Below are 26192 nucleotides of genomic sequence, written 5' to 3'. Positions count from 1 at the left end.
TAAATCTGCAGGATTTAATAGCCGAGATAACTAAGCACAGTAGCACAAGTTATGGACTTTCAATCAAAATGAATACAAATATCACAAGGCACACAGACCTTCTCTATGCAAAGGTACACTGTTAATAACAGCTTAGAGACAGAGCTAAGGTTAGGGGGGACAGACCCTCATATTTCCATGAAATACACTAATAAATAGATTACTTCAAAATTATCTTGCTTTAAAGTTATCTAACTGAATCCAGTTTGCTACTGTTACTTTTAAAAACAACCTTTTTATTCCCCTCTTCAAGTTGTGACCAGTTATTCACATCCAAATTTCTGCGTCAGTTAATTGTTTTGTCTAGAAATACTAATGAGAAATCAGCAGCTTCCACTGATGTCTTTACCACAACAAATCTTAAGGAAGAGCCCAGAAACATGTTATCATCTTCTTTTTCAGAGGCATATACAGCTTTCAGAGTGACCTTCTCACACTGACTTCATATTGACTCATACATCCTTCATTCCTCTATATTATCATTTCTAAATCACAGAAATGACATCAAAGAAACCATAAAGGTCTGACTTTTATCACCAAAATAAATTCTGATTTAATGTACTCTTTACAATACTTAGGCACAATAGAATACATGATTACAGCATAGCAGAGGTAACAGTATACCCATCCTGTCTTGTTAACTGAGGATGCATGGTATACTCCCACTTAAAATGTGAACTTTGTAGCTTTTATGGGTTTAATTTAGACCCTTGGGGCTACATATGCATTGAATACTGGACACATAACATCCATTATTGTGGTTGCACACACAATTATTGATGTTTAACACAGAAAATCAGCTGCTTCTGATTTAAAAAAAAAAAAAAAAGTTTAAAAAAAAAAACCCCTTAGCCCACAGTTTAACTAAAATGTTCTGAAAATGACAGATACTTGATTTTTCCTTTAAAGGCATGATTCTGAAAGAAGCAGAGCTGTCTGACAGTGGTTAAAAAAAAAAAGCACGCTTAAGCACGTGGGAATTTGACTGAAACCAGTAGGGCTACTTATACCCACCAGGATAAGGATGTGTTCAAATGCTTTTCTGGATTTGGACCAGAACCCAGTAAAATCAATCTGTAAGACCTAATTTGAGTGCAGACATGCATACAGATTTTAGGTGGGTTTGGTAAAAGAGACTGTTATTAAATTTGTTTGACAGATCCTTATTTAAGATGCAGATTTTACACACCAGATGCCTGCCTGAAGCTGAGTATTTCATGGGAAAAAAAAATAAAAGAAAATTGTTAGATAATTTCTGAGAAAATACATCATTTCATCTGACATAACCTAATTTCTGAGTTTTTTAATTTGCAGACTTAAACTGTACCCCCTTATACTTCTTAGCAGCTCCACAAGTAAAATACAGCAGGAGATTGTTTAGTCTCCTATTTTTGCTATGGGTTTTTCATATGCCATTCGTTGAAAGCATGCACTGCTTCAAAATGTAAATGTACTTTTAGTTATTAAATTCTAGGAGTAAAAATACTGTTTAGATTTATATATACAAATTTGATCTCCAGAATGAGAGATATATATATTCACTCTTCTTGTTAAGAAAGAGCCAAACCCACCTCCTTTACACAACCTTCATTCATTATGCCTAAAAATGTCTGGTGTTGCCTGATGGAAATAACACAAACAAACTTATGAAATGTGTTTTTTAATTAAAAGCCCATTTTGTTATCTGGCAACATGAAACAAATGGTTATCAGACTGTTAAGTCTGACAATACTGAATTGGCACTTTGTCTACGGCACAGATTTCACATTTATCTGCATGCTTAAGTGCTGCGCTGGACAGAAACGAAATGACAGTCAACCTTCCAAAACAAACCCGCAGGGGACCTGGATGAATGTTTGGTTTATCAGGAGGTTCGCTCTAATAAGATGCTACATCGGAATAACGAAGAACTATCCATTTGCACTCAACAGAAATAGACAGTAATGCTGTGGCAATTATTTACACAAGTCAAAATTCTGGTATGGTAAAAAAAAAAACCCTGCAAAATCCAGCAAATGATGAGAAAGGCAAGCTGTATGCAGGTCAGCCTTATGCAAGGGTCTGCCTAATTTGGCTAACTATCAACAAAAGAACTTTTTTTACTGCTGGACCTGCTGAAAACAGGTTTGTTATAGGCAGGGTTTGTTCCAATGAACTTGGGCTGCAGGGCAAACTTAAGTATGATGCCTTTAAAGGCAGGGCTTTATTTTTCAGTCATGGCAATGGTGCTTTTGACTCAAGTCAGGAGGAGGAGGAGCAGACCTTCTGTCAATGATACTGTCAGGCTCTGATGGTAATTTCACACACTTGCTCAATACACAGGCAACTGCTGTGGCAACAGTAAATGCTTCACCTTGCCATGCATGAGAAGGCGTATGGTAAGTGTGACATTGAGACCTCCTTCAGTCACTTTTGTGTCCTTCGTGTTCATCCTGGCCTTGTATCTTCAATATTGGAAAGCAGCTTCGTTTTTCTTGTTTTTTTTTTTTCTATTCACTTAATCAACCTACAAAGAGAAAGAGAAAAAGAAAAGGTACCATTGAGTGGCTGAAGCTACTGTGAACTGAGAATATCATGTTGTACAAACCAATCAACATTCCTCCCTTTGATTTTATGAATACAGTTTAGTGCTGAAAAGGCTCCTTTGATTATTATCCCTCCCCAATCAACTCTTTAGCCCTTCACCAATTATAAGATAAACTCCCTTCTGGAACCTAAAAAATTCTTTTCAATTCCTGTATTTCAAAACTGAAAGTACAGAAAATAAGAGTGAAATACAATGTCGTCTTCTGAACAGCACTTTCTCTCTGTTAACCTGCATTGTGTATGTATATGTAATATATATATATATATATATGCATTTTTACACATGCCTGGTGTTGTTCTCATTTCTCTCCTTGTTACTACCTCATTTTCTTTTTGCTCTTGCAGAAGAGATTTTTTTTGTTTTCTCTCCAGCTAGAGAGAAATTAATTCTGAGCCTAAACACTGATCCCTGCCAGCAACAGCGGATGACACGTTATCAAAGACATCTGAGTAACTAAGAGCCACTTGCTGCTGTAAATCTGGGCACTGTCTGACTTCGTTTTTGTCTACCAGGCCCAGAGGTGGCTTAGTCCCTCAAAGGCCAAAACTGAGCTTCAGCCCTAAGTAGAAGGATATTTTTCTTAATTCCTAATGACAAATTGCAGATTTTCAGTCATTTACAAAGTCATAACTATCCTAAAATGCTAATAAAAGCTGTAATGGCTGTCTTTGAAAGGATAAACAAGATGCATTATGAGTTTATTAATGCAAGGACATTTTTCAGTACAGACAAAAATGGGGGCAAAAACCAACGGCAGGCAAATTCCACAGCAGAAAAGGCTTAGAGACTCCTTATTTAGTTTTGTCTTTTTCAGGAGTATCTTACAGAACATAGGCCCTTAAACACACATGACGCCTCTCAGTAACCAACCATCCCTTATTAACGACAACCCTATTAGCTTTGTATCTTGGAGCTTCTAAAAAAATTTGGCTAGCTTGGGCACCGGTTAATGAGCACCCCTAGGGACAACCATTTTGTGGCTCAGAGCGTACAGCAGTGTCTCACTGGGGTGCTATTGTCCCTTTGTGAAGATTGCTCAGGCATGGGACCTACGAGATCATTCCTCTAAAAATGCTGGAGGTAGTATCATGCAAGCTGTTTCATGAACTGATTAAGCTTTATCTAAAGAGCCACTAAGCACTTACATATTAGACTAAAGTCCAACTTAATTGAGCATGTTAGGTGTGAGAAAAGTCAACAGCAATGCTTAAAGAAAGAGCACAAGAAACATGTATGGAGTCATCCCTGATAGACTTGCTGAGCTGCCAGCAATCAGCAACTCAGGGTCTTCTGGGAGACTTCATCCAGACCAGTATTTTCAATAGCCATTGGTGGACCACTCCTCCATGAATTTGTCTAATCCCTTCTTGAATCCATACATCTGGTCTCCAGAAGTTCTGGTCTCACAGATTAATTTTTAGTGTGGGAAGAAGTGCTCCACTTTATCTGGCTTAAATTTGCTGACTCTCATTTCCCCTTGTTACACATTTTGCTCTCTATTATCTGTAGACCATCCCAGAAAGTCACTCCTCGGATGGCTGAGGCTTCTCACTTCAGCCTGAGCCTGAGAGTGGTCAAGCCACTCCTGATGTTTTTGCTGCTAAGGAAATACACTGGAAGATGCAGGATTTTCTCTCAAGTCTCTGCAGGAATACTTAGGACCAACAGAGAGCTTCTTTGCCTTCAGTGACTGCAAGAATAAGAGGCAGACATGCTTGAGAAGGAAAATTAGCTCTTTCCCAGCCAAAACCACGACAGAGGTGAAAAGGAGGAGGGAGAAAGAGCAACTTAAACTCCTCTTCCTACAAGCAAATTCATTAGTCGCTACACAGAGCAGTTCCTGCCTACCTGCTCTGTTGCCAGGGCTAATTTTCCCTAACCCAGCATGGACTCGGTGTATTTCATACCATATGCTCTACCATCCAGACCACAGCCACTAAAATAAACCCCATTTATTCCACGTTTCCAGACTTATCACTTACATTACATATCACCTATCCAGATGGAGAAAAGCAGTAGAGAACAAGGTGCCTGAGTGAGAAAGCAGAAAACAGAAGCAGCCTGGCCATGCCTTTGATGTACCAGGTGTGTGCAAGAGGGTGAGAGGAAAATGTCCCAGGGCAGCTGGTAGGAAATGAGATGAAAGGTATTGGGCTTTACTCTGCTTCTTTAAAGTTGGACCAGGACTCACAGTAAAATCTGCAAGTGGGTGGCCACAACAGTCCCTTCTGACAAGCACAGAGAGAGGAGCAGAGGAGGAGACTGTGGTTGTTCCCAGACTAAGAAAGGGAACAGTGCCATGGTGCTCACCTGCTCCTTGCTGCTTGCTGAGGGAAATGCTCTGGCTCTGACAGCCCAAGCATTTTCTGTTCAGCTCTGTTAAAAACCCCCCACATGCCAAACAGGAGCACTCGGGTACATAACAGTAGAATACATCTCAGCATTCTGGACTTTATGGGAGCAATACAGGCCATTTGAGACCTCTAGAAACCCACAGTAGCTTGGAAGATTTCACATAATGGATGTGTTCCAAGTAGAAGCAAGGTATTTAAGACCACCCGTGGACCAAAATTTAGTGATGAAGGTACAGCTATGTTTCTAACGAAATGTATGCCCATGCAGGAATAATAAAGCCAGACGAGATACAGGTTTACAGTTGCCATGGCCTTTTACTGCTGTGATGCTACAGCAGTATGCTCACTTTGGGAAGAATTTTGAAGGGAAGCCTTCTCCCAGACAACAAACCAATCCCCACTGAAGCCTGACCTTTTCCAGATAAAACCTGAAAAAAAAAAAAATCTGTATTTTTAGCTAATGCCTTTTGGGTTCTATTTAAAAACAGAGGTTAAAAATGAAATTTCACCACAAATATTGTTAAAAATATCTCTGCCATCTAATTTTTTTGAAGGAGTTTGTCTGCCCCTCCTCCCAACAACCTCAAGTTCTGGCACCTGGTACTGAGAAAGAGAACAGATGTCTGGGGGAGGGCTGAGAGCGTGTGCCTGCAAGGAGTTAGGCAGCTGTGTGAGATACAAAGGGAATGAATTCAAGAAGCAACCTCACATGCTAAAGAAGAATACATGAAAACTGTACAATATATCATGAAGAGAGAAGAGCTTTTACTACAGCAGGTCATTTACAATTGCCCCAGTTGTCCTGAAAGTTGAAGTATTCTGGTAAAACATTTACAGCTCTGTAAACCCACAGGACTGTTAATTACCTGAGTATTTCAGTTTTAAAGACAGATTAAAATAAAATGCATTGTTGTACTTTATTATTTTTAACTAAATAAAGCAAATTTTTCTGCAGGCATCATCGTAAACACATGCTGGTCTAGATCTCTGTGTGCATGGAGATGTCAGATCATGACACAGGAAGAGAATGGTTTCCTCTACAAATCCTCCTACCAGCCAGCAATACATCCATGTATTTATAAACCTACTGCTGTAATATATGAGCACATCATGAATACTTAATCAGCAAAATAATTTCCCTCTCCTTTACAAAACTGGCATTTTGAACAATTTACTATGTTCCTGGCTTATGTGTGCCTCTCTGTGTGTGCAAACAGAAGGCTGAACACATAAGGCTTTCTGTTCTCAAGCTCTGTGTGATGAGGTACTATGGCTTCTCTGGGGGCTGGGAGAGTTGAATCTCAGACTATGAAAAAATCAATGTATCATCCTTTTCCTGATGCCAGTGGAAAGTCAGGGGACTCCACAGGTGAGCAGAGAGTTTCCTGCAGGCAGACACAGTCAATTGCATGGCTGAATGTTAAGAGTGAGGGTTTATGCATTTTAGCCTGCTTTCAGCAGAGACCTGTCTGTGACAGGAGGACAGCTGGACAACATCCTCCTTCTGACCTTGTGACTCTGGACCAGAATGCACAAAACACAAGATCTGGGGCTCTGCAGCTCCACAGCTCTAGGTAACAAACAAAAAAACCATGCCCAGGGAACAATGGAAAGTAGATCACATCAAACAGATCGTTCCCAGCCAACAGCAAATCTTTGCCTCCTGTGGGGCTGAGTGTGAACTTTTGAGGACATTTCAACTGCTGTTTATCATGTAAAAAGTGAAAAATTCTCTTTAGGTAGAAAAAGACATCCAAAATGCATTTAAAAAACCCCAGCCTTTTGAAAACTCCAATAAGATGAACACACAGTCTTATGCAAATACACTTTATTTGTACTTATGTGTTTCTATACATGCATATACAGGCATAAAATGGCATGTCCTATATGCTCAGTACTCATCATATAAGAACCATCAATTTTCTAACATGGCTTTTCAATAACTGTTGGAAGATTAAATGACTGAAACAACAAGCAGTTAAGACATGTGTTCATCAGAGTACTACAAAGAACAACACAGTTCCTCAAGGATTCCACTGAATTAATGAAAGCTGCAAGATGAACTACAGAGCTAAAGGACAATTCCACAACCCTGACACACAAACACACATAGAGGTTAGGGATCCACATGGCCGACGGGGTAGTGCGAGATGGCTGTCTGAAGCCTGAGACATGGAAAGTCAACTTCATGACCCCTTTTCTTCCTACCCCTCAAGCCTAGCAATCCTCTCCCAAGAAAATAAGCAGACCACTGCTGAGAATGTGGCTGTACAGTGCTGAAAAATATAGGTATATAAATATATATATATATATATATATATGTATGTATGTTTTAAATCTCTAAGGTGACCACTCCACGCATGCAGGATAAGAAAGCCTTTGACTCCACAGCAGGCAGGGATGCCAAAGAGGAGTAAAATCAACACAGTACCAAGGTAGACATCAAGCAATTGATCTCTGAGTTTAAAGCTATAATGAATTATTTGACATCCATGAATCTGCCAAGAAAGCTACTCTTCTGGAAGATCCAGAGGAATGAGAGGGAGGAGGGAGAGAAAGGGAGAGTGTGCATGGTGTGAAATGGGATGGAGCTGTACAGTCACAGAGATGTGCTGAAAAGGAAAGAGATGCAGAGAGGAGAGAAGGAGAAACACAGGGAGAAAGAAAGAAAGAAAGAGATGAAGCTTCCTATGGGTGATACAGAGAATAATGTGAGAAGAATCAATGTGCAAGTAAGAACCAACTGAAAACATGTTCTGGTATGTGAAATCTTGGTTGTATGGTTTTTAAATCTGAACTTGTCAGAACGATGAAACTGGTCAGAGCACCCAGCACAGCATTCTCTGTGCTTGAGTCTCAAAAGGGACTCTTGAACCTAATTATGGTGCTTCATCACCATCAACAGAAAGGTGTAATTATGAAGAAAGAAAGGAAGAATCTACAGATGAAATTCCAAAGAACAAATTCCAGTTGTTCCACTGGAAGAAAAAAAAAAATGTAGAGTGGGGGAAATTATAGTGACATTCAGCAGAAACCATCTCTACTTTAAATAAGGATCTAAAGGATTTAAACTCAATCACTTAGTTCTCATATATCCGTAGGTTTAGATAAAGAAAACTTTGATAAGGGAAACATAGGAACATCTAGTCTGTCACAGTAAATCTGTCATTTCCATAATATCTGGAAACATCCCTATACAGATGGGGGAAGGAAAAGACAGGGACTGAACAAGGAGACTAAGGCATGAGCAGAGCAAACTGAAGGTGAACAAAAAGAATTATCATGAATTATGAAGAACTGGAAGATGGACAGTAATACACAACGTTATGAAGAAATAGTTCAGAGTGGTTTATTTAGCAAGAACTCTTAAAAAAATTTTATTAACCAAAATAAAAAAGAAGAAAGAAAAAAATAGCAAAAGTGACAAAATAATGGAGAAAACTGAAACATGGGAAGCCATGAAAAGGCTGTAGCTAAGTCCTCTTAATTAGAAGCTTCCATGGGGAGAGAAACATCCTAGGAACCGGAGGAAGCACACTGCCAAGGATCTCAATGAGAAGAAAGGACCTGTGCTTTCATAAGAGTAGAGTTCTTTAGGGACAGATTTATGATACTTACATGATTTAGTCTTTCATTTAAACTGGAGGGAATATAGGAAAGGAGAAAGAGACTGAAAGAAACGTAAGAAAATTAGTACAGGACAAGAAGTGATGACTTTATCAATAGAAATTGACACATTCAGCCATATAGATAAAGTTTAAAATTACAAATAAGCAGTCTGCCACAGAAAGGTTCATGCTATCAAATGAAGAAATAACTACTTTGCTTTCAAGTTCTTCAATAAGCTAAGCAGTTATTATCTATGACTTTTCACTTGAAATTAACATTGCTGGATGTCAAAGGACTAAACAGTGTAATTATACAGAAAACCACTGGCAGTAGTTAACCCCCCCCAACCCAAAGTGAAATCAAAAGCAAAGCCAGCTCCAGATGTATTATTTTGTTTCACGAAACTTCTTTTCAGAAATGGTGAAAAGTGATAATGATCAGCAGCTATTTATGGTCTCAGCTGAAAGAAAAGAAGATGACTGGACATTTGCTAAACATACACTTCAGCTTCTGTGTCAACTGGAGGATGAAGCCACCTACTGTTACTAAACCATATTGTTGTGACGCTACTAAGAACAAAAAGCTCACAGGATGCCCACAGTAACATAACAGTAATAACAATGACAACTCCTCAAAGGATTTCTCTCCCAGTAGTAACTATTTGGAAAAAGAGAAATCATTCTTTGAAGCACTCCAGTTTTATACAGAAACGAGGAGAATTTGATTAATGAACAATAGCTAAGGAAGTGAGTGCAGTATTAACCTTTCTACTTTACCAGTTCCATCTCCCAAATTACTAGAGATGACTGTACACAAAGGAATGAGATTATACATTTTATTCACATCCTTATCATTTATATCCCAAAATAGATTTAATGTTAATCTCTAACTCTTTAATGAAGTGAATAAGATCTTCAGAACATGGCTTCATTAAATCGTCATATCATGGACCATTTTAAGTAAGTTGATAGTTGGGATGGATCCAAAAATCCAGAAATACTGGAGAGAAAACTAATTCTTTGTGTTAGCAGAACAAAGCGTGTGTGTGTGTGTGTGTGAGTTGGTAAAATGGGTTTTCACTAAAAAGATAAGATAAGGCAATAGCTCAAGAATGGAATTCAAACACTAAAGAGAGCACAGTTTTAGGAAATTCATAAATCACATGCTCAGAGAGATATAAATTTCTGTCAATTACAGGAAATCAAGCTGAATATGGGCCACGGAAAGAGCAGCAATTGAGTCTACAAAAAAAAAAAAAAAAAAAAAGGTTAAAATATAATCTAAAAATCAAAGGGGATTAAAGAGTAGCACATTATTCCACCACAGTTAACAGCTACCAACAAAAGACAGTTACACATCTTAGCAAGCCGTATTCTTGTACTAACTGTTGAAAAAATCTCTGTATCTCTGATACCCTAAGCTCTGTAGTTACTACAGATATCTGGAAGTAGCAGGTTTGCTGAAGATGTGAAACCAATATGGAAATAACAGATTGAAAAAACAGCAGAACAACTTTTAAAGGCAACAGCAAGTATAAAAACTGGCAAGACTCCAGGAGTGCTGCCTTTTCAAAGTAATTTTATGAAGTGGTACTAGTTTTTCCTTGAGGGATATGTTTAACTATTTTGTCAGAGGAAAAACTCATCCTATTTATAGAAGCAGCTGTCTTTGTGTTCTCCCTAAAATGAGAAATACCCTTACTCTATATGACTCACGTCTCATTTACTAAAGATGACTAGATGTCAAATAATCTTTGAAGAGAACAGCAAAAGATTAGAAACTTACTGATGGATGTTTAGCTGCTGAACTTGACATATATGAGCCCTTTCTTTAAATTGGACCACTCTTCCTCATGCTGGTCAAAAAGTATATGCCTCAGCCAATAGCATTGGCTGCTCCTTTTGTGATTTATTAAAGGAAATGAACAGCAACATATTTTTTCACTCTTCTACTTACAACATTTTCTGTAAAGTCTTTTGAGTAAAAAATATTAGCATCATGAATTTATTACAGGAAGAAAACTCACAGCAGCACAATAAAGACTATTGTTCACAAAACTATTTCCTAATAACAACATTCAGTGATGAATCAGTTATCTATTATAAATTAATATCAAAATATTATGCTGTGTGTGAATAGACAGCTACACACTTTGCCAAAATATAGAAAGTTATCCCTTCAGAAAACATCACATGTCAAACGGGTAATAAATGCCATCAAATGTCTGGAAATCAAATCTCAGGAAATCTAGAAAAGCTGTATAATGGCCTTCAGCAAATGCAACACAGATTTGGGATCCTGAGGGAAGTGAGTAATTTCCAGGCTATGGAAGATGCAGTGATTAATTTTGCCAATGATATCTTCCATCTTTCCAAGTATTTTTTTTTTCCTTCGTTCTGTAGTTATTCCAGAAAGAATTACCTTGGCAGGAATGCAGAGAGCATCTTTAGTTTGCCGTGAACTAAAAAAAAGCACCAGAGTGTGCATGTCAATACTTTGTATGGATCCACTAGCCAACTAGCTCTTCTGCATATGTGAAAAAGCCAGGCAGCTAAAAGCTCCTGTAAATGGAAGCTGCCACGGTAGACTAATGAAACACAAACTCCTCCACAAATCAGAAAGTTGTGCCAGCCCACTGTAAATTATTCTCCACAAATATCCTCTAGGAGGATTTAAGGACACATTCAGGATGGACCAGAAGGTGCTTTTTTTCCTTTCCTAATGGCATGAAATGTAATTAACTGTAAGCTTTATCATGGACGTGGCAGTTTGCAAGATCAGGGAAGACAACAGATGCATATGGTAGGCCAGCTATTTACCAAAGACTAGTTCTAGTCATAGCTTTGAACACAAAATCAGCTTTACCTGCCATTTATTCTGTGGCTCCCAAACCCTCAAGTTAAGCATTGTGTTTCTTAAATCTTTGTTTTCATGTTGCCAACACAACTTCTAAATAGATATTTTGCTTTACTTGCTTATGTTCAACTAAGGAACAGACACTCCACCTAACTTGTATTAATCATTCCACATGGTCTGAAATAATAAATCTAGTAAAGAAATGTCACAATGAAGGTAGGTAAAAAAATTGAACAGACCACCAACAGTAGCAGAATGGTCTCTCCAGCACAGAGATGCTTGCAAGAATGGCCTACCCTATAAGAACAGATTTTCAGTCTACACCTTTTCCTGGAAAAACCCTAGATTCTGAAGACCTGAACACTGTGAATGTGTGTCACATTTGTTAAATTATCTCTGCCCCCTAAAGTCAAATGTGTGGCTTTGACATTTCATCAATTATTTTATTTTCATTTTTATTTGTTAATTTAATTCAAAGCAAATAAAACAACTAAAACTGTTCTGGGGTGTACAAACTTTGTAGATTTAAAAATAAACGCACTTACACCAAACAAGAGAGTGTCAAGCCTAAACAGATGTTCTTTGTTTCATTTTTTTAAATATGAGAAAATAGAGAAATTGTTCACATGGTCCATTTCCAAGATATTTTAAATGAGCAAGATTTATATACATATATATATATATTTTAATATAGTATGCATATATGCATAGAATATGATTAAATGTTAGAAAGTAAGCAAGGTACGTTTTTTTACGACAGATGTGGACAAATGTTGAAAGATTGCTGGAGCATAATCTAATAAGCAAATATTAAGAACAGCATGATTTTTAAAATATTTTTTATCTTTAGCAAAAAACAGTCTCACAGATTTAAGGAAGAATTATAATTTTCTCTGCCAGTACACACAAGAGCACAGACAGCTTCTTACTGATCAAAGTTTAAAATGTCCCACACCCAGCACAGTAGTCCAAGAAATACTGGAGCTTCTTTAATGGGAAACATTTGCCCATCAAGTATGTTCCTGCTGGGCACAGAATAAAAAGATATTTAAATATATTTTTATTTTTATAATTTCATGAATGCTGAAATGACATCTGCCTTAGAATATATATATTCGTCCAACCTATTTGTAAATTAAATGTTTTGTAGACATAGCCAGTTCGACAAACATGAGCCAGTTGTTCCACTCAATCCACTATAAAACATGGTTGTTGGTTAGGGAAAAGAGGCTAATGATAATAATACTTACTAAACAGAAAGATATTATATATTGATATAATTGAAGCTCTGACACAAACAAGCAAAAATATTCACTTTTATAACCACCTTAATTATGTTATTTACAAGACTGTGATTTGAAAATCCATTCAAGCTCCCTAGATGAATAAAATAAATAGTCATTAAAAGAAAAAAAAAAAAAAAAAAAAAAAAAAAAAAAAAGGAAATTCATACAGCATCTCAGGGTGGAAAAGAATGAGCTCCCATCCTTCTCCTGCAAGGGGACTGATACCAGCCTCTGGAATGTGAGTCACAGGCTCTCTCCTGGGACATCACACTCCTGCTCACTTGAGGTAAGGGAAACTGGTCCAACAGGAGCACAGCTGTAACAGCTGCAAATATGGCTGAGTGCTGCAAAGACTTCCATCATCCACGGGGATAAAAGGGAAAAAAAAGCAGCATTACAATGTCCTACCAGGTCACAGGAATTTTTGCCTTCAAAATACATGCTCACAAGATGAATATTCAAGTTCTCAGTCACTGGTGGTCAGTTAAAACATATAGCATTATAAGAATTTCACTGTGAAACTTGGGACTGTGCAGTGGGTAAAAAACCCCAGTAAGTTCCCAGAGCCTCATTTGAAACTGGATTTAGCAAAAACACCCCAACAAGCAGCTGACAATAAATGACACTTTTTATGAGCAGTCAATACTCAGAGTAAAGAGCCAAACACACACCAAGATTTAGGCCACTTAATATTTCTGTCACTGATTTAAACTGAAGAAACTTTAAAACTCAAAAGCAAGTTTAATAGATGAAGTATGCAGAAGTGAAGAAAAATCAAATAGTTTATTAATAACTTCAAAGTGCCAGCTGATCACTGTATCTTGCTCTAGCACTGGGAAAAAAACAGTGCTAAGGTTATCCATTTGCTACTTCTGGGCAACCTTTACAAAGAAAAGAGCCTATTTTTACATAAACAACTAATTTGCTCAGCTGAAACAGCACTTCATGAAATATCTGTCCCTAAGCAGTTTCAACATTTTGAATAGATACAGGGACATTTGATGTTTTAAGTTCACCCAAGTTTCATGGAGCCACAGCCTAACTAGAGGTAGAAGGTTGCGGATCCACTGCAGGAGAAGCTTTGCCCTTGAAGCCAGCAGTGACCACTGCTTGGTTGGGCTGGCAGCAGGAGGGTCACCAGATGCACACCAGTCACTCAGCAGCTCGCAGCCACACAGTGAGCATCACGAGAGAGCAAAGTGAGAGGAGGCGGCTCTGGAAGTGAACTAATACAATCACTAAAAAAGCCCCGTGTGCGAGCTCCCTACAAAAGCTGCTTTAAGCAGACATAGGACACACATTTGGGTTTTTTTTCCAGCTACTCCAGCAGCTCTGTTGCTTGTATGCAACCCCACTGCCCTAAACAGTTTCACAGATGTAACTGGATGTGGCATCTGGTCCAATGCTCTGTATGAAAACGTGACAGGACATGTGTTAATGTGAAGGATTTGATGCTGCCCTTACCTTCCCACCTTTGGCTTGGGACCACAAAAGAGGGAGTACATTGAGAGGAGAGCGGAAAAAACTACTGATAAAAAATTACACAAAGATGGAGGTGGACCTTAGCCAGCAACAAATGAGGCAGTATTCAAAAAAGGCTCATGATATTGGAGGGAACCAAAGAAAAGGAGAGAAACTATGATGCTGCAAGTGTGGCTTACTGATGCAGAGATGACTTTACTACCCAAAAAGGAAGAAACTAAAGCTAAATTTCTGTGCCCAAAACCTGTTTGGGGTATCTCTCAGGCTGAATGACATTCTCCAGAAGTGGCAGTGCCTCTGGCATTTCCATATAGAAAGGTTGCATAAAGCTTCCTGGAAGTCTTATAAAAGATACATTGCAGTCAGCCAAGACACTCAGAGCTGGGAATGCCGGATCAGGTTTTAAACAGAATTTAGACACAGAGTGTATATTTTATAGGAAATTCCACCTTGCAAAGTTTGCTTTCATTCCTAATTGAACCAAAATGTCAAATTTTGAAACAATTTAGTGTGTGTCTGCTTATATATGTTTTAATTTTTTTTTTTGTCCAAAGAAGTAATTTTTCTACACCTAAATTTCTGTACAGACTTCAACTTTGTGGTTTCATAGTCTATTATATATAACATATCTCAAAGTAAAAGTATCTCTCTGCAATGTAAAACCAAAACGGCACAATTTTACAATTTTGCAAAGGCACTACGGACAGTCATTATCAAAGTCTTTAATCTATTTTTTGAATAAGGAAATCAACACATTCCCACAGGACATTTAGATATTGACAATTGGCTAAAAAAAATAATATTTCTATCTGCTCTTCTATTGACTCACTTCGTAATGGAAATGAAACAGAGTTGAATGCACTAATGAGGTCTTTTAAATCTCCAGTTTCCAAGACTTTGTACATTTTCTGTCTCTTCTCCATTTTTATAAGAGCCCTGGCATTATCTTTACTGAAGCTGGGGAGAGAAGGGATGTTTTAGATATTTTTTTACAATTATTTAGTCAATAAGTAAGTTAACTCGGTAAGAGAAAAAGGAGGTCATATAGTATTCAAAAAGATACAATACTTGTTTTCTTTTTTTCCCTCCAGTGCTCTGTATTGAAATCTGAAAAGCCCCATTTCAGATTCTGTACTTTGCTATTGCACACGTAATAATAGGACACACTGGCCTTTGATACAATTCTCTTCAGGGAACAAAAGCTTCCTTTGGCACAACTACAGCCACTGCTTGTTGTAGGTTACACATGTCTTTCCAGTCAAGCATGATTAATAACTGTTAAAAAAAATGCTCATGACCCATGGCAAGTATTCTTTCAAGTATAATACCGGCATTATGGGCTCTGAATCTCAGTAATTTTAAAATGTGCTTCTACAATGGAACTATAATTTAATTACTTTTTCTGCAGCCTGTTCCATTTTGTTTCATCACTTTGATTGCACCATGCATTTGGCAGCTTATGGAAGACTGCATCTGCCTCCAGGATTATTTCACTGGGCTCTTTCGACATCTGTTTCTGAAAATGACTTTATTTGCAGTGGCATAAAGAATAATCAGAGACTTGTTTAATCCAGATAAATTGGAAAAGAGAGAGACAGAGAGAGAGAGAGTTGGAGGCAGGGAAGAGACGAAGGAAAAAGAGAAAGCAAATCTACGCTGCATGCTGCAGAAGACATAAAAATAATCTGACCTGTTCCTGTGCTTCTGAAAATGCTGTTATCTGATGGATGACATGATACATGAAAAGATTAAGTCACTAAGACAATTCCTTTTAAAGTTTGGGTGGAGTTCATAGATGCAATTCATGACATTCTAGTTAAAGCCTTATGTTGTGCTTGATCAGTTAAATATAATTTTCATGAAGTACATTTGCAACGTCATCCCTTGAGAATCACAAAGCAGTTTGAAATGATCTGTAGCAGCTGACAAAAGCCCCTATAATAAATGAGCTAAAGCCAGGCTCTGGCATGACCTGACATCCTTCCAAATGCAATGGTAGCCAACACCTGTTGCCGGGTGCCATAGCATGGACCGCTGAGCACACAGTTTAGCAGCATCTTGACAGATAACTTTCCACATATTAGCAGACGTGAACTGGGTCACCTGTGTATCAGATGAGCAAGTGTAAGGCATCTGTAACATGCCTGTATCAGTTTGTATTCAACACAACAGAAATCACCACTGGTCACTGCCGTTTATCTTTGTGTTATGTGTGGGTTTGTTAACCCACAAACCTGCAAACCATCATAAGCATTTAAAGAAGCGCTCTCTTAACAGATCACAGGTGTTGGTCAGGTTTCACTTTGTTCTTTATTCTTTTGGTTTGTTTTTTGCAGGGGATGAACAGGTTATTTGTCAAGAAGCACTCACTGCCTCAATAAGGAAGGCACCTCCAGCAACAGAAGTTAATGACGGAACAAGGCATACAATGCGGCTTTAGGGACCAAGGCCACTAAAACTCAAAGCACCAGATTGGGCAGACCACAACAATAACAAGCAAAACAATCCCCAACATGGTCTTACTTTTGAGAGTTTAAAATCTTGCCTGTCTTGGATGTTCCCTTCCTTTTGGAAACTTTTTCTGTATTATTTATTTTTCTGTGTTATATTCTTCCGGGCTCTATTGCGGTAGCAAGCACATCAGGAACAGTCACACCAAACAGATTATCCAGCTGGTTTGGGCACATGTATTTTGCTAAGAATTACTTAAAAACAATCCAAAAGAAGGCCATACAGTTCTCAGAATAATAATGAAGAAAAATCATTGTCCCCAAAAGTAATAAGTATCATGCAAGCACACAATAGCTGGACCAAAACAACTTGGTAATGGCCTCATTCCCATAGCTGTGTAGCCTTAATTAACTGTCACAAGCATCTGGGCTTTCCTTTCCTGTGTGGCCAGACCGACTCTTGCCTCAGTCAAAAGCATTTCCAGCTTCCTTCTGGGACTTCATCCATCCAGGGCATGTAACTCTCTGCACTCCTAAAGATGTGATCTTAAGAGGTGCCCATGCACTATGCTGATGTCCCTATGGGGATGTCACAAAAAGGAAAGATGAAAATTCCTCCTCGTCTCTATTTCACCACCTCACCTTTTCTCAACAAAATACAGCAGGGTGAGCTGAGGATATTGTGAAGCTCAAAGCTCCCACATTGTTGATCTACTTAAAGGCAATACAAGAAGAAAAACTCCTCTGGCAACCTGTGTGTCTAGTAACTTGGCAAGCTCAACAGACTGCATTTGGAAGCCTGGTTATTTTCATAAAAGACATAATCCTGAAAGCAAACACCTCAAACTTTTGGAAGGAAACACAGAGCAAAACAAAAATAAACAGCTAACAAAAAGGAAGAGAGTAATCAGTGTATTTTGCTGAAGAACTACCTGAAACACAGGAGAGCAAGGTTCTCTCCCCTCCTTCCTAACCAATTTCCTGATATCTCTCTGATGTCTGAAGAAGAGGTAAAGATCTGATAGAAGATACCACCTATTCATAAAAGGTTTCTATTTAGCTAAAACAGGCAGAGAAGCTGCCCTGAAGAGAGATATGTTCCAGTCGCAGGGCATGCCTATGAAAATACTACTAACAGATATTGTTAATAATTGCTTTCCTTTTTTCTTTCTTTCATTTTTTTGTAAGTTTAAACTAACTCACTTCCTCCCCTCATTTTCCACCTCACAAGCTTGGGCCATAGCACAGCAGTAGCTCAGGGTCAATGGCCATGCAAAAAAATTACTTATTGCTTTTCTAGAGCCTCAAAGTAAACTGTACACAGCATAAGACACGCAGAGGATTATTACAATTTGACAAGGCTTTGTCGTCTTGCCAGTATTACCAAAGAACAAAAGCCATCATGCCTAATTAGAAATTCTCTCTAAATAATTCATAAGAATTTATTGCTCAACAGCCAAGGTGAAAACAGGTTTGCCTCTGAAGTACCAACTAGTGACTACCATTGAACGACGAGTAGATGTCTGTGCTGTATGTCTGGTCAGCTGTGGCTCTGTAGCACCTCTGTCCCCAGGATGTTTCATGAAGTGTCATTAAAGACAGAGTAAGTGTTTGAACATACAGATGTTTACCTTAGCTTAGTCACATGAACTTGCCATGAAGCTTTCAGACTGTTGGTAGAAACTGAAGAGACAGAAGACAATGTCACCCCTTAAACACTGATAATAAAAGCGGTTTGTAACGTCAGGGTCAAGTCAGGACAGAGCAGCATGGGTTAAGTGCCTCTTTATTCAGGTTACTTAAGAGAGCAACTCAGTTGTTAGCTTGTTGCCTGTTCTGATGCCAGTTTGGATGCTGGTGGTAGCACCTGCTCAGATGTTCAGAGGTTGGGTATGTGCTTCAGTAAGCAACTGAACCAGTGTTGGATGGAGTCTCCTGCCAGCAGGATGCAGAGAAGAAAGGCTGAATGAGGACAAAGAGTGGGAGCTGCACCCTGACACCAAGAAGCAGAGGGTCATGTGGAGCTGACTTGTTTTTTCCTACTGGAGGTAAATGGAGAAACTAAAGGAGAAAGGGTGAAAAGGTGGTACTGAATAAGCAAAGAGTACTTTTGCCATCACTTGAGGCACGACAGAAGGTACCTGATGCTGCAAAAAGCAGAAGAGACAGCAGCCAGCTAACTTGGGTGTATATATATATATATTTATTTTTTTTTCTTCAAGGAGGTGATGAAGGTAGCATTGGAAGAGACAGGGAAAGTGTCAGTGGAGATGGAGTAACTGACAGGAGGGAAGAGACCAGCCAAACTGGTGCTAAGATCTGGGCTTGCATCAGCCACAATCCATAGTAACAATGAAGTAGACATAGAAGTTGAAAAAGCACCAGGGTGGGTCCTCCTGGCACAGCATTCAGAGCCTTGGAGGCAGGGTATAGGTATGGTCATGTTTGATTCATACACACGTCTGACAGGCAGTGTGAAGATAATGTGTCTGTACTCTAAAAATCAATTTTTTAAAAGGTGAGAATAGTGTTTTGAGTAAATTTGAATAACCAGATTGGAATCTAGCTATTTAAGGTTCAAACATGGACTTTCAGCATTCATTGACAGTAGCAATACAGGTCTCCTGCCACCCTAAGTACCACTGCTTTGCACAGAACTTCATTTAAAACAGAAGCTCCCCCAGGGTGGGCACAAAGCCACTCTGTGTCTATTTATTTTCAACTGTCTGTAAGAGATAAATCCACTGTACAGGCTTCAACTGTATGAAAATGGTTTTACCTATCTTTCTGCAAAACTTGTGGATCAGACTGGGCCATGGAGAATCTTTTTCAGCAGAATTGCTGGACTGTGACTGTCAAAGTGTTAATGTGGTCATTTGCACCTCTATTTTTCTTGCCTTCATTTAAGAAAAGATGAGACTGAAAAGTAAGAGGAGTTGACCACTCTACTGTAGTATTTCAGGTTTGGACCTCCTCCAAAAAAGATTAAAAATTAATTCCCTTCTCCAGTGAGGACTGCTGACCATGTGACAAGACCCAAACCAAAGTTCTCCTTTTGTCACCACAGGCTCACCCACAAGCATGTGAGACTCATCTCAGGAAGCTGCAGGAAGAACAGTTCATGCTCCATTGAAGACATTTCCTCTGAACTCCAGCAGTAAGAGAAATTCAGTTTATGCAAAAGCACAACCCGCCCTTTACCCACCACCCTGACTCAGGCAGGGCACAGAAACAGTTTTTGAAGAAACTTTAAAGACTAAAGGTAACAGGGAGTAGTTCCTCCAAAATCAATGTGTATCAGTAGAAACAGCAGAGGTGCCTCCTAAATGTCTGGATGATGTCCTTAGTTATTTAGGTGCAGCTGACTATGTAACTGGATGATTTATACCCCTTAATCCAAGCACATGGAGGATCTCAGAACCTGCCCAGCGTGGGCACAGCTGCAGCCAAACCACCATGCCACCAAATCTTGCTACCAAATATCTGCAGTCATTCTATCTTAAAAAAAGGATTCTAAGTATAGGACAGTTATCCCCCAGCAGCTACCCACAGAGACTGTCCAGGACTGCCTGGAGTCAACTAGTTACACCCAGTGATGCATCTGAAGAGCTAACATGCTCAACAGAGCTGCTTTTAGGTCAACACAGAAGGAGAACCACATTATTAACTGTTCCCCCTCCCTTTCCCCTTGACATGGTCCATACAAATTAACCATTTTTCTTGTAGCATTTAAGGAAATCTACTTATAAATTGCTTTCTGATGCTCCATTTCTCAACTATGTAATTGATTTTCATCTACAACTTATATATACATCCTTGAAGTGAAATCAATTAAGAGAAGCTGAAATAAAAATGGACCCTGTTTGTAATAGGCAGCTCTAGTTCCTGTCTGTAGCTATTTTCCACCTCAATAGGGGAAGTGATAAGATACAGAAGGAAAGTAATCTGTGTGGGAGGCTTCACTGTGCTCTGCCTAATTAACCGCTGTTCAATACGTGGAACACATAGCAGTGTGCACCTTCATGTTCACACATGTACTTACATATAAAACCAAAGTACACTGGTAACAGAGTTGATGTATTTTCTATAAACTGGGGTATGATACCAAAACATTGTCAAGAGGAACTAGGCTACATTGTTTTATAAAACAACTCAAGATTTTCCCAGAGTGCAACAGCTCTGAGCCTGTTTAATACCGAGTTCATGAGCAGGACCTTTTTCTTCAGGATCTAAATCTTCAATTGCTACCCATAAAGATGAAGCTCTGTCTTTGAAACAGCATTCAGTCACGCTATCTAGAGTCTTCCCAACCTGTACTGTAATATAAAATCAAGATAACTGAGAGATCACCCACGCAATACACATACACATATATATATATACACACATTCTGATGGAGTCCTACATGCAAAATGCTGCCTTTGTTAGCCCCAATGCTCCTTCAGCACTCAGATAATATTCTGATCACATAAAATGTAGCAGCAACCACTGTTTTATCACACAGCCGTTCTATACACAAATGTCAGATTATGTATTGTTCTTGACAATGCAAATGTCAGTCTGGATCATTCATACGCTACAGACATGCCCCAAGTTACGCTGGGTCCTCTGTGGAGCTGAGACACGAATTCTCAGTACCTTGCAGGATGAAAAACCTTTGCTGCAGTGATAGGCAAAGGTACATCGGTCCTGCCTTTCCGGCATGAAGGAGGTCCAAATAAAACGTTAAGTCCATTCACTTCTGACACCTAAAATGCAGCATCAAACAAAAGCAGGGCATGACAACTTCTGTGGATATGTAAAATTAATGATCCAGTTTCTCTGAATTGTGAGCACAGGTGAATGGGGAACGGAATATTGCATGTGGGGCTATTCTGGGCAGAAATTAGACCTTCAAGGAGGGATGTCAGGCAGCTAAAAACAATGGAAAGGAGAATAGCACAATGCTTGGTGGGTGAGTGGGTACAGATAATCACTCCTTTACTGTTTCTACAGCAAACCTGATTATAAAAGGCTGCTGGTGGATGTCTGTAAGATAAGAGGGCATTTTAGGGAAAGGAAATATCAGACATACATGGCCTGTTAAATGTTTCCTTCTGTTTCCCTTGACTTCCCTGTGCTCTAAATAGGAATGGTGGTGAACCACTGTGAAGGATTTCTTGGGCTTTACAGAGTCTCCAAATGGTTCTACTTCACAATTTCTCATCATGACAGATTTGTTTAATGGCAAAATTGAGGAAAAAAGATGTAGACAGTCTGAAAATGTTGAATCTAATCATTTTGTGGGGTGATTTGTTTTTGTGGAGTTAAGGTCTGAGAAATATAAATTCTGTTGAAGTATTAGGACCTCTGAGAAGAATTACACAGGTAATTTGTTATTCCAGCTAACTGAATAAAAAACCCCAAAACCTCCAACAACACATCATTGCCTCCCAGAGTATTTCTTCAAAGATGAAGTTTCAAATGCTACATAAAGCCTAAGGCATCATGTTCTATGTGAGTTGCGTCTGCATTAATAGAGGGATATCCGTGAAGATATCTCCAAGCCCTAGGCAAACTAACAATGTCTCTCCTCCCTCCAAGCCATGCTGCCTGCTTCCTTCCCTGCATCAGGTCTCTGCCAGCTAGTTCAAGAGACTCAAACCCAAACGGTCTGAATTTCTGCAAGCTATTTTGTTAAGAATTCCTAAATGTGAAACCAGTCTAAAAGTCCTATTTCTGTTACCTAAACATTTGTCAAATGCCATGCATTTCCAGACACTTTTGCTATTAAAAAACAGTGGAAGCCAGCTCTCCTGGGAGTACAGATAACTGAGATAACCACAGTACTGAAATATTACTGTACTCTAATAGCGCTTGAGAAGACTAGCAAAAATAATAGCAAAATGCAAAGATGACTTAAGCAGTACCTTTCAGGTCATGCAAATACATAATTCAAGTCATTCCCTTTCTGTTCCATGAATCACAGAAGCTGATGTAGAGGAATAGTTACATCTACATGTTTTTTCCCCACACACAACCCCAGTCCCCTCCCCCAGTTGCTCACATCCTAGCACTTCTGAAAACGACTGTTTTTGCCATCCGGCTTTTGGAAATACATAATGCAAAACTCGGTGGGTATTACTTACCTCCTCCTTAGCGATGGACTATTAACACAACCTGGCTTGACTTTATATGCAGACTGAATATACTAACAGCTGCACTCTTTCATAAAATGAGATACAGAGTTATTAATTTTGCCACTAAAGTCATCAGACCAGAGTTTCTTACTTGTGGCCATGAAATTCATTTCAGATGACATACTTCGAAAGAAAAAAAAGAAATTAAGAATCCATGGAGAAGAGGATAAAATGACTCATAAATTGTAGCAAAACATAGGCTTGCAACTGCGAGACATGTAGGTTTGGCAGGAATCAAATTTGTACACAGCCTATTACAAAAGGCATCTTGTTGGTCTCTCCCACAAATGCATAAATAACTGAAAGGCTACTTAAAAAACTTTCATGAAAATAGCTTTTTCATGGAAAACTGAGTTATTCTGTTGGGTTTCTTTCTGGGGGGGTTTTTTGTTTTTAATTTTAAATTTGAGACAAAGAGTCTTAGTTTTTGTATGAAAGACATTCCAAATTCCACTTTCCAATATTAATCACAAAATATGTTTGCAGCACGTATTAGAACAACAGCGAGAACTTCACAGGGAGGTCTTTTCTGGACAAACTGGAAGCTAGCAGGAGTCATGTAGCTGCTAGAATATTGAAGTGTGAACCCACTGGCCAGGCTCTCTCACCTTCCTCTTGTCAGATCTTGCCCAAAGCAGTTGCAGTCTGAGCTTTGAGAGAAAACGCGTTTTCCTCATCCCATTCACCCTTGCTTGAATGTGAATGCACTTCTCTAGACTGACGAGGAATGAGGACTTCTGTCTTGGTGTGGAAGAGGGACACTCTGCTGTCCCCTGTCCAACCACCCCACAGAGGAGCAGCTCAGCATGAGCAACAAAACACAGGTATAGAGGGATGGCTGCAGCAAAAATGCTGGCAATGACAAAAGATACGTGCAAAGCCCTACACTGACAGCACATGCACTACAGAAAATGACAGAATTACCCCGCAGTCCAGGTTCAGATGGGTTAAAGTCCCTGTGCCCAGTATTTCCTACTGGGTAGGCGCCTCTGGTGGGTGCAGTTGAAGCCATCTGAATCCAACCACGCATGCCATCTCCCAGCTCCTGCTGGAATTCTGGCCAAGCACATCCTCACTATTTAGACCTATATATCCTATCACTGCAACCTCAAGACTCACAAACTTAGAGCTCTGCTCTCACTGTCAGAAATGGTGCTGCAAATTCTGCAGACATTTAAGACAGGAACATCCCATGGACTAACTGTGGACTTAACCTAGCTCAGAGCAAGAGGGCAAAAGCCCTCCCCTCTCACTGTAGGTAGTTAACAATTGTAACAGCTACGCAGGACCAAAGAAAATGGAAACATCTAGTTCCATATATAGGCTTAACTGTGAGAGCATTAGTCTGTACAACAGGCTCTCTAGTAAGGGCTAACTAGATCTATACTACAAGTTTCTGTCAGCATGAGCCATCAACAGACAAGATGATGTAATTTTTGGGTGCTAAAGCTCTGCTGATACAACCTTCTAGGCCAAAATATGGTCAAAACCATGTACTTACCAGAAGTAGTTTAGCATGCTTGGAGATTGTGTAAAAGCTGTAACGTGCTCACCTGCTAGTGCAAGCTGTAAACACAAGGGGTGCACTGGTGATACAGCACTGCAGGTTTACAAAGCCATGCCAGTGTTTACACCACCTGAGCATATGCCCTTATTTCACTGGGACTGCATAAGTGATTGAAGGTGTACAGGATTGGGCCTTATCCTTGTGCTGGTAACATTACCTTGAACTCTGCAAAGGTGAGCAGCCATTTACATCCTTAGTAGATTAAAAGTGTTGGTTGGCTTCATTTGAGCTTGCTTTTCAAACAAATTTAATTTGGAGGATTTTGTGTCCTTTTTGTTCCTGGTATGTAAAAACTAATCCACTTATTTTGCTACATGTCCCTGTTTTAAGATGCTTTATGACTGCTCGCTTTTTGGGATAGAGCTACAATTTATCATTTGCTGGGCCTGAAGGAGATTAAATCCAAAATCTCACAATACTTTAAAGGCAGTTAAGTGATCACTACGAACACTGCAGCTCGTTCAACCACTGCTTATGAACAGTTTGAGAAATACAATGTTTTTACCCTGTTGGTAAATTGTCTCTGAAGAAAATAAAGTTTTTTATAAGTGTGTTTGCCATTCTCAGATATACTGGGATTGACTGATCTGGCTACAGGTTTATCCCGAGCTGTTCACAGTGAGTACCAAATTGACTGGACAACACACAGCATTTGGCTTTCAAGGACTGTGGTGTGTGCAACAAACTTGGTTTATTCTATCATAGAGAAATCTGGCTCAAATTAATACCACAAAATAACATTACTCAATTTAATACAACCTACTTTTAAAGTACCTTCAAAAGGTATTGAGACCCCCACATAAAAAGTTTCTAATTGAACAGTTTGTTTAGAGGTTGTTAGTTTCTGACTCTGGCTTCATGCATACTGTAACTAGCCTTTTTAAACACTGATAGCTCTTTAAATTTGTGTGTGAAGCTGAAATAAAATTTCCATGGACATGGAATAAAAAAGTATTTCAAATTAACTAAACATTCTCTCTCTCTATCTATGTACATATGTATTTAAGAACTGTAAGTGACCCTGAGCCACTTCAGCCCAGACTCCCAAGCTCCTGCTATCACAGCAGACAAGTCCATGTGCACACTGCACATCCTTATCTCTGGCTTATGTGTTATTACATACACATCCCTAGCAGCCCCCTAAGTAACCTGACAGATAATGAGGAATATTTCTTTAGAAGATGTCAAAACGGCTTTGTTTCCATAAAATATTTGGGTAGTGGCAGATAATACTATTCTGATAATTCTCCTTTATCTTTTTTTCATTCAGAAACTCCCAAGAAGGTGCTGCTACATCAAAACAGAGGCACTGAACACCTTCACCCTGTAAAAATGAAAGCAGAGTTACAGAAACCCTTTATGTGATGACAAATGCAGTTTAAGAAGTTTCCATCCTTTATTCTTTATATTTGCTTCTTTCCTGCAGTCCTCTATCCCCTCAGTTATGCTGACACAACCGTAAACTGAACAAAACTGTACTGAAGTGATTTGACTTGAAAACCAAACCAAACCAAAGAAATTAACCCAAAATCTGGATCTGGTTTATAGCACAACCCTGCAAATAATCATCCAGCACTACAGGGAAGTGGGTGAACAACAGTGAAGGAATGGTGACTTACTAAACTGGCTTTGCTGACTGAGAAAATGTTTGTGTAACCATACCTGGCTATACTAAATGGATGGTACAGAAGAATTAGATGTTACAATTCTTCTGTAGCAGTTTAACCCATTTCTAATTGGCCAGGGTTAACATTTTCTGCTGTTTCTCAGGGACAAGACAACT

At 39.0% G+C, this 26192-nt stretch overlaps 1 protein-coding gene across 7 annotated transcripts in view; it reads right to left on the bottom strand.

The window, feature by feature from the left end:
* Positions 1 to 26192, bottom strand: part of LOC113476409 (poly(rC)-binding protein 3-like) — a 146054-nt gene that overhangs the window by 54832 nt on the left and 65030 nt on the right. For all 7 annotated transcript variants that reach the window (XM_026841963.1, XM_026841964.1, XM_026841969.1 and 4 more), the window contains one exon: positions 2393 to 2545. In XM_026841963.1, coding sequence (XP_026697764.1) covers positions 2393 to 2470 — 78 coding nt within the window. In that variant the 5' untranslated portion in view covers positions 2471 to 2545. Of the gene's footprint in view, positions 1 to 2392; positions 2546 to 26192 lie in introns of those variants that run through there.

The sequence above is a fragment of the Athene cunicularia genome (genome assembly GCF_003259725.1).
Source record: "Athene cunicularia isolate RWA chromosome 2 unlocalized genomic scaffold, athCun1 chr2_part1, whole genome shotgun sequence".
Lineage (NCBI taxonomy): Eukaryota > Metazoa > Chordata > Aves > Strigiformes > Strigidae > Athene > Athene cunicularia.
Note: the sequence above shows the minus strand (reverse complement) of the source record. Positions and strands in the feature narration are given on the sequence as shown.